The 10,166-nt window shown below is 34.8% G+C and overlaps 1 protein-coding gene across 2 annotated transcripts in view; it reads right to left on the bottom strand.

Moving 5' to 3' along the window:
* Nucleotides 1–271: 271 nt before the first annotated feature.
* The window catches only part of LOC109056768 (RING finger protein 150-like), a 10,844-nt gene continuing 949 nt past the window's right edge, over nucleotides 272–10,166 (bottom strand). Inside the window, exons 2-7 of one of the 2 annotated variants that reach the window (XM_042717310.1) lie at nucleotides 5,689–5,939; nucleotides 5,512–5,583; nucleotides 4,928–5,010; nucleotides 4,438–4,540; nucleotides 4,145–4,355; nucleotides 272–614 (exon numbers count right to left, since the gene is read on the bottom strand). In XM_042717310.1, the coding sequence (XP_042573244.1) occupies nucleotides 496–614; nucleotides 4,145–4,355; nucleotides 4,438–4,540; nucleotides 4,928–5,010; nucleotides 5,512–5,583; nucleotides 5,689–5,939 (839 nt within the window). In that variant the 3' untranslated portion in view covers nucleotides 272–495. The remainder of the gene's footprint in view (nucleotides 615–4,144; nucleotides 4,356–4,437; nucleotides 4,541–4,927; nucleotides 5,011–5,511; nucleotides 5,584–5,688; nucleotides 5,940–10,166) is intronic. The other variant, XM_042717311.1, reaches the window with a different exon arrangement.

Here is a 10,166-nt window from a genome sequence, read left to right as displayed (position 1 = left end):
GTAGCATGATCTGACACATCACATTTGAGGAGAAGCAAGAATAGCGTCCTGCATACGTTAAGCACTGGTGATACTTCACAAGGAGCATCTGACACTGGACCATATGAACTGCTGGTTACAGCACACACAAACCGCTTTACACACTCAAAGCAAATGTAGGGCGCATTCACTGATGCATTACATAAATTCATTTTGGAATATCCTGGTGTATACTGGCATATACCCCAAATGAAACCATAAACAATCAAAAACATCCAAAATAAAACCAAAAAAAAACCTTAAACATCCTTTGTAGGACCATGTGGCTTTCCAGTCTGGTAACACAAGCTTGGGACAGAAGACATTGAGTGCAATACAGCCAGAGGAAGAGGACAAGCAAGCTGTTTTTTTGCGGCGATTGAGACCATGAGGTCAAAAAAGGAGGTTGCACACCTGTGCTGCTATTGCTCATGTTCTTTTATTGTCCCGCTGCAGTCCTGCTCTGTTTATGGCACTTCAAGACTTCACATCGTCCTGTTCTGGATCGGACTGCAGTTCAATGTCGGACAGGACGAGCTCCACTGGCATGATGAGTGAGGTGTCTGAATCAGTGCTCATGGACGGCTGGTGCTCACCTGAAACAACATAAAACATTCAGGACGTATGTGAGGACCAGTGCTATTTTAACACCAAACCTGGTGCGAGCCGTTGTTTTTGAATCAGAATGAAAACGTTAACAAGATTCGTATGGAAGCTTGTTTCTGCCATTGAATAAAAAATTTAAATTACAATTGTGCAATTGAAATGGTGCGATATAAATGAGCAATTTTGAGAAAAAAAGTCTGAAATTGCGAGATATGAGCACATAATTGAGAAAAAGTCAGAATTGCAAGATCTAAACTCATAATTGCAAGATATGAACTCGCAAGTTTAACAAAAAGTCAGAATTGCGAAATATAAACCTAGAATTGTGCTATGAACTTGGAATTTTGGGAAAAAGTCCAAACTGCAAAATATCAACTCAGAATTGCGATATTAATTATTTTAGATAAGAAAAAAAATAAGAATTGTGAGATAAAAACTCAATTTTGAGAAAAAGTCAGAATTGCAAGATATAAACTCAGAATTGCAAGATATATACTCGTTACAAAAAAGTCAGAATAACGAGATATAAAACTCAGAATTGCGAGAAAAGAACATGCAATTTTGACAAAAAGTAAAAAATGCAAGATTTATATTTATTCGCAATTTTGAGAAAAAAGTCAGAATCGCGAGATATAAACCCAGAATTGAGAAAAAGTCAGAATTGAAAGATATAAACTCAAAATTGTGAGATATGAACTCGCAAGTTTGAGAAAAAAAAGTCAGAATTGTGAGATATAAACTCGCAATTTAACCCTTATGCGTTGTTGGGGACGTTTTCGTCCACTAGGGGGTGAAGTTGAGTCTTATTTTGGCCACAACTTTCCCTGTGTTTCAGCAAATGGAATGATTTTTGGTGACAAATCTTATTTTTACACATATTTTGGGAAAATGCTTTGAAAATTTTCAAAAACTCAAAAATACACTTTGGGCAAATTCACACATGCATAAATCTATTAATCAACCTCAATCCTGATCAAAACTACCAAATGTTTAAAAAAAATCTTTAATTACCAAGTTCATAAATGATGTCACTGATTTGGGAAAAAAAACACACAAAATGACTTATTTTCAATATAAAAAGTGATTGTGGACTATTTTTTTTTTTTTTTTACCTTTTATCACAGTCTTGGGCATGTCAAAGATTAGTAACAACTTTGGCTTTGATGCATTGATGCATTGTTGTTTTTGTGCAGCATTAGATGTTAATTTATTCTCCCTCACTTATTGTTCGTGGCTGTTTTTGCCCCATTGACTTCCATTATAACGACATTTTTTGATTGCAAAGCCATGACACCATATAATCATGCATTCTTGATTGTTGGTGGTTTTCCCTGTTGGGAAGAGGTAAATGTTTTTTTATTTTTTTACAGTTGATCACTAGGTGGGACCATTAACCCTTTAGATAGGCCTGTGCAAAAAAAGCTTAGTTTCTGGCTTGTGTATGGAGTTATATGGAGTATAACAGCAAATTATAGTGTGTGTGTGTGTGTGTGTGTGAGAGAGAGAGAGAGAGAGAGAGAAAAAGAGAGAGTGTGAGAGAGACCTTTGTGCACTTACCTTGATGTATCTGAAAAAAATCTAAATATGCACCTCAGCTCTCAGAACTACATGGAGTAAGCAAAAACAAACTAAGTGTACTTATGCACCTGCTGCCCTATCTAAAGGGTTAATGGTCCCACCTAGTGATCAACTGTAAAAAATAAAATTTACCTCTTCCCAACAGGGAAAACCACCAACCACCAAGAATGCATGATTTTATGGTGGCATGGCTTTGCAATCAAAAAATGTAATTATAATGGAAGTCAATGGGGCAAAAACAGCCACGAACAATAAATGAGGGATAAAAAAAATAAAATCTAATGCTGCACAAAAACTAAAAATGCATCAAAGCCAATGTTGTTACTAATCTTCGACATGCCCAAGACTGTGATAAAAGGTAAAAAAAATATCCAGCCACAATTACTTTTATATTGAAAATAAGTCATTTTGTTTGTTTTTTTCCCCCCAAATCAGTGACATCATTTATGAACTTGGCAATTAAAGAGTTAAAATCTTGGATTTTTTTTAAACATTTGGTAGTTTTGATCAGGACTGGGGTTGATTAATAGATTTATGCAAAAAAAAAAATTGAAAAAAAAAAAATTATCTGATACATTTTTACAGCAGTTTAATTTAGTGGATGTTTTCATCAAAAAAAAAAAAAAGTCAGAATAATGAGATGTAAACTCAAAATTACCAGAAAGGAATGCGTCATTTTAAAATAATATTCAAATTTGCAATATTTAAATTAAGAATAGTGAGATATGAACTCACAATTTTGAGAAAAAAGTCTGAATTGCGAGATATGAACTCAGAATTGCAAGATATAAACTCGCAATTAAAAAAAGTCAGAATAACGAGATATAAACTCAGAATGTCTGGAGTTTGACAGGCTTATTTACAGTGAGTGGCAGCAGACCAAAGTAACAAATCTAGTCTCCTAAGCTAACCAAAGGCCTGATATGGGCTACAGAAGCAGCACAGGATCAGAGAAGAGCTGCGATGGAGAACCAGGACAGGCTGTGCTTTTATTTGCTGCCGGTACCAAAAAATGACCTAAATATGTGAGAGCTGAAAGTAGATCACATGCAAGAACTGAATAATAGATCACTGAAACGGACTAAAATAATCAAATCCACATTCAAGAGATGGTGTACTGTAGGTCAATGTGAGAGACGGGAATTTCACGCTGGAACTACAATTCCTTTTATATTTGTTCTTTCTAAGCATTTCTTATACAGATCCTTGCATTATATGGAAAAATGTCTTTATTAGGATAATAATTCCAATTTAATTGATTCCTCTTTTGAGTTTCATTTTATACAGTAAACGAAAACCCTACTGAAATAAGAAAGTGAAGGTCCATATATTGTTCCCACTTTTCTGAAACAATGAATTTCTATACAACTGTAAGGACGTTTAAAATTAATTTTACAAAGACTACACTCAGAAATAGCAATTCTTCAACCAGAAAAATATATATTCAATATTCAATATGAAAATGACCATTGATTGCATGAACTCCAGCCCTGGAAATCACCATTTTAAAATTTCCTACTGAAAATTCAGCTTTGCATAAAAATAAAAAATACAAATAAAATAATTAAATATTAATTAAAAAATTAAATTTCAACATATATTTATATAGAAAAATTGTAAAATTATTTAAAAGTTTTTTAAAACTGTAATAATATTGCACAATATAAAATAAATAAATGCAGCCTTGGTGAGAAAAGGGACTTTTGAAAACTAATTAATATCTTATTGACTCCAAACATTTGCATGTCAGCATGATAGTTATTCAGTATTCATAAATTATTTAGATGTTATACAATACTTTTATTTTTCTTATTTTCATAAAATACCTTGAGAAAAACTAAACTACTTTCCCCAACAAAAGGTTTATGTCAAGACAAGTTGTTTTCTTGATAATGCATAGACTTGTGTATTGCGAGTCTCATGACAGTTCATCCATACTCACTGCTGGCGATGTGGCGGCTCTCTCCAACCTGCGGGAAGGCATCCATCTCATGGTAAATGTGTGACAGGCCTATTGTTCTGACAGCTGGGTCCAGGACCACCGAGCTCTCGCCCACTGAGACCTCACTAGCGCCCGTCAAAGGGTTGGTGGGCGGCCCGCTGACAGACATCTCATAATCAGGAGGGCTGTCATCAGAACAGTCTGTATTGGGCTGTTCGAATGGCAAATTACAGTGTCATTAAAGAGCAAAACACAAGGTTACATGTAAGTCTCATGGACAGAGTAGCTTCTACTTTTACCGGGATGCCCAGGGCCTTTAGGATGTTCATTTTGCACATGGGACAGGTTCTGTGGTCCTGTAGCCAAGGGTCTACACAATTCTTATGGAAGACATGACTGACAACAACAACACCACAGTGACATTAAACAGTCAGAGACACATTTTACACGCCAAAAAAACCCCTCTCTAAACATTTTAATTAAAATTTTAATGCATTTTAACCAAATTAATATGGACACTGTATTGGCTATTTTAGCAAATAAATAAAAGAAAAGAAGTGATGCTGCACAATTGGGAAAAACGTTTAAAGTTTGACTTTCACAGATTAAAACTGAATGGCTTTAAAGGAAGAGCTCATTTAGTTCAAAAGTTTTAGGTTGAACTTCAATACGACGCTAATGATGAATTCCTTCCAGTTTTAAGCCTTCTATTTCTCTGAGAATCCGAATTCGTCATTTCAAACTACTTTGCTGATGTCTTGTAATGTCTGTGTGAAATCTTACCGACACGGCAGTATCCTGACAACATCATTAGGTTTGTAGTCTTCAATACACACAGCGCAGTTATCAAAGTCCGACTCGGTTTCCTAGAAACAGCGGGTTGATAAATAATGTTGTGAAAAACCACACGTGGGCGACTGTATGTGTACACTTCCATGAGATCTCCATTAGAGCTAAAGCAGCAGACAGGAACTTACAGTCATAAAACACACATAATGAGATTGAATCACCAGTCAGACTACAAATATCACACATTTTGATCGCTTATATATTTTCTTATTCAAAAGTGACACTTGCAATAAGAATTTAGAATCAGAACAACGTCAGTATGATTTTTTGTTTTGCAAGAAATGAATACTTTTATACAGCAAGGATAAATTCAATTAAATATGATGGATTTCAAATTTGTAGCTTTCTTTTCATTAAAGGATTTAAAAAATGCATCACAGTTTACACAAAAATATGAAAAAGCATGATTTTTCGTCAGACCTATGGGATTACTCCTTTGAGTATCTTGCTCAAAACATTTCACAGTAACACTCAAATACCAAGACATCGGCCAAAAAAAACCACAAGACGAACCGAACCTTGTCACCCTTCCTGATGGTCCGCACTTGTAACTTGCTTATGGCCTTTTTTGCAGCATCGCCCAATCGCCTCTGCAAAAGACAAGAAGCATGCTGCACTGAAATTTCTGATTGCTGATTTTTCTTTGCTCTGTTAATGCATGCTGTGTAAAATACAAGTGTGACTGTATACGGCACCTGGTTGTGGTCGCGTGCGTTTGCGTAGCGGAAGCGCTGGATGTAGTAGAAGACCAGCCAGGCCAGAGAGATGATCATCAGGACGATGAAGGAGATGGAGACGAACACCACAGAGGTGCGGCTGACGTACTTCTGCAGGTTGCGCGTGCCGATGGTGATGTGCATGGCCACGGTTATGTTCTTCTCCAGCAGGGCCACGATCTCACGACCTTTGGGCTCAGGAATCATGATTGCCACCACATCGCCGGTACCTAAACCAATGATGATGGGTTCAATTCTCAAACGAGTGACGCAGATGACATTTTGTGTGTTATTAAGAGTATTTCCTAAAAATAATGCTTAAAGGTGCTGTAAGTAAGATTTTGACTCATGAAAATACCATAATATGTTTGCAGACATTTAAGAAACATTTAAGTTAACATACTGGTTTATCTGAAAAACAAAACTACACACACATATACTCCCCTTAAAAAATGTGTCCCCGGAATAACGTCGTTGTTTGTTTTGGTTTGTAAAACCCACCCACTGCCAGTTGTATTTTGGCACCACGGGTTGCCAGTTGGCGGAAAAAATCTGGCAACCTGCGTGTCGTCAAAAAACCCTCTCCAATTGGTGTCCTTAATCTGGCAACCTGCGTGTGTGTCAAGTCTGAAGAGGAGGGGCCGGTTAAAAAACCCTCTCCAATATTTTGAATTTGGAATGCAATACCTAGTTCAACCACTCGGTGTCAATCCTACATACAGCACCTTTAATATTTAATAAATCCTGATATTTTCAAGTGATATTATTTCAAGATGTTGTTTTAGCATTATTCATATATTATTGAAGTATTTTTATATTATATTTTTAAATATTAATATTTTCAGTTAGTATTTATTTTATATCTTCAGTTTTAATTTTAATTTTAAGGCTTTTATGTGTATAATTTTTTTTAATACACAAATTCCTTTATTATTTTAATATCTGTTTTAGCTTTCGTCACTTTAATACTTCAACTTCTTTTATTGCACTTAGTTGCCTAGAACACATTTAATTTTTTTTTTTTTTTTAACTTTTTGTGTTTAAGTCTATCATTTATATTTTATTTTATTTCAGCTTTATTTCAGTTAACAAAAATTATTTTTAATAATCAGGCTTCTTTTTAAAAAACTTACAAAGAAACAAACTAAAGAAAAACAGGTACAAATAGGAGAATTTTAATATAGTTCAAAAACAGTCCTCCTGAAAAAAAAATGAATGAATGAATAAATAAATAAATAAATAAATAAAAATATTAATAAATGAATACTACTTAGACTACTACATTAAGAATCAGTGAATGAATGATTAAATAAATAAAGTATGTCTGTCTGTCAAATATCAGTTTTTCCAAAAAAAAAAAAAAAAAAAAAAAGTTAAACTGCACTAGATTTTCGTAATAGTTATAGTAATAACATTCTGGACTCTGAACTTTCACTTTGTATCTGAGAAAGCCAGTCACGTCATCCTCAAAATCAGCACAAGCTGGACTGAGTTGTAATGCAGCCAGATGGTGCATTTGAGTAAAGCATGATAAAAATTAACATCTTACGTCTGACCTGAAGAATTCAAGCACATTCAGATGGGATGAACTCTGACATGCTTGCAGTGAGTTTCCCACAACAGCAGCACCATTTCAGATCTCTGATTCCCACAGCAACAACAACACTGTAAAACCCCAGGCCAATGTCTGGTCCCACCTCATGCTCACTCCATTACTCATTGTCAACAAAGAAACCAAAAATAAAACTATAAAGAATGCACTTGATAAGTGCTGCAAAGCTGCACTGGTGCTGATGAATTGCTGTGCTGCTGAGGTCAGGATACAGTGATTAATGTTAATCAACACTTTTATGGAGCTTCATTAAAAACAACATGACAGCAGCAGGTCAGAGGTCAAAACTACAGTATGCATGAATGTATTCAGTGTCAGACCTTAAATGATATACATTAGAGGCTAAATAGGGAGGTTAAATGGATAGTTCACCCAAAAAATGAAAATTCTGTCATCATTTACTCACCCTCAAGTTGTTCCAATCTGCGTTAATCACAAAATAAATTTAAGCAAAAAATAAAATGATAGTAAACATTAAAGAATTGGAACAACCTGAACAATAGAAGCAATGACTCAAAATTCTTCAAAATATCCTCTTTTGTGATCAGTATTGGAACAACCTGAAGGCGAGTAAATAATTACATACTGTTTATTTTTGGATGAACTATGCCCAAAAGGTTTCTTCAACTACTTGGCATTAACACACCATCTTTATCTCTTTTAGTAGAACTTCCCTGTATAAAATATCTAATCAAACCATCACTAAATGAACTGGTTGTCTAATAAACCTGGCAATGCATATTCCAAAAATTGTTGGCTTTTTGAGTAAATGCATTTGTTTTGTAATTTGTATTTATTTATTGCGAATATGTACAGAATTATTGAGTTGTAATGTAAGCATAGCAATAAACATACTCATTTCATTTTGAGAGAACTTTAATGCCTATTATCCAGCATTGTTTATTTCAGAGCTAAAATACAGTTTACAAGACTCATGTAGTGATGAATAAATGATGACAGAAAAATGTATTGGTGAACTGTCCCGGTAACACTGGAAAAAACACAGCAGCTTTAACCATCATGTGCAGAAAAATCTGTCTGGATTATGTTGCTCTTGCCCTGCCTGACTGACTGCTAGTACTCAAAAACCACAAAGAATTCATGAAACAAAGGGTCAAGGGGCAAGAAACAGTGGGGAACTGAGAGAGACAGAATGAACAACGGGAACTCTTGATCAGACACAACAGCACGTCCTGACCGTGAGTTCTGCAAATGCAAAATGACTCCCACTAATGTTACCAAACCAAAACACGCTCAGACAAGATCTTTGAGAATGAATACTGAATAGTTCACCCACTAATGCAAATTAATTGAAAAATCACTCACTCTCGGGCCATCCAAGATGCAGATGAGTTTGTTTCTTTGGAAAATGTAGCATTCCATTACTTGCTCACCATTGGATCCTCTGCAGTGAATGGGTGCCGTCAGAATGAGAGTCCAAACAGCAGATAAAAACATCACAATACTTCATGAGTAATCCATAATAATGCTTCCTCCAGTGAAAAAGTCCATCCCCTGTTACTCTCTCACATCAAAATCCACCAACATATTTGTTGAAAACTGTTTTGGCTTGTAAACAGTGACGATATGACTTTTTCAATGGAGAAAGCAATATTATGCATAAAGAACTCGTATTTTTCCGGAAGCAATGATGGACTGGAGTGGTCTCAAATACTTGTGGATTACTGTGATGTTTTTATCAGCTGTTTGGACTCTCATTCTGACGGCACCCATTCACTGCAGAGCATCCATTGGTGAGCAATGCAATGCTGAATTTCTGTTCCAAAGAAGAAACTAACTTATCTATATCTTAAACATAAAAAAGATTTTAAAATTAAAAAGATTTTGAGAAAAAAAGATCTACACTCACAATAATAAAAAAAAAAAAAAAAAAAAAAAACAAATATGCAAAAAAAAAAGCCTCACTTTCTTCATACAAAATATATTTTTTGGGTTGCATTGTGACCTGGACATGTTTTTGTGATTGCTGAGAAAACACAAAACAAACATGAAGTTACCCGCAGTGACTGCAAACGCATTGAGTAACGATGCTGCAACTCAAGTAATAAACATAATACTTGGTTGCTTCAGAGTTAGTCAAGACAACAATCACAGAAAATATGTGTGTAGACACAACACATTTTGATCCTTGTAATAATATGAATCATACAAGTATGAGAGAAGTGTGGACAGTTGTGAAATGTCCGGAAAGTCCGTGCAGGAAAGTGGGATGTTGGGAATGTCAATAATGTGCAATAATATGCCTTGTTTTTAGCATGAGAGTTTTGCTTTTTTATGCATTACAACAATGTAATTTATTGCTGTGAAAACAATGTTAAAAAGCAATACATAAAGTAACTGAGTCTTATTGTAAAGTATAACAACATTATTATTTTTTTTTGGTGTGAAATATAATGCAATATGAAAATATTGATCCAAAGATGCAAAGAAGGCTTGATACTTTGTAACGTATGCAAATAGACCATGCAAATCTCAAGAGTTTAATGGGCTTTTCACATCAGGATACAGCGCATCATAAATATTAACTATTAATAGTGCAAACAAACTGTGCAAAAATCACACGTTGGTGCATTGATGTGATGTCCTTGTTATTACATTAAAGGAATAGTTCATTCAAAAAGCAATTCGGTCATTATTTATTCACCCAAATAACAATCAATAAAAGTTTCTTTATAGTTCAACTAAAAATGATAATTCTGTCATCATTTGCTCACCCTCGAGTTGTTCCAAACCTGTATGCATTTCCAACTTCTGTTGAACACAGAAGGCAATGTTTTGAAGAATTACTAAAACCAAACAGCTAACATTAGCCAACTAACATCAT

The sequence above is a fragment of the Cyprinus carpio genome, chromosome B1 (assembly GCF_018340385.1).
Source record: "Cyprinus carpio isolate SPL01 chromosome B1, ASM1834038v1, whole genome shotgun sequence".
Taxonomy (NCBI): domain Eukaryota; kingdom Metazoa; phylum Chordata; class Actinopteri; order Cypriniformes; family Cyprinidae; genus Cyprinus; species Cyprinus carpio.
This window is presented reverse-complemented; position numbering and strand designations above follow the sequence as displayed.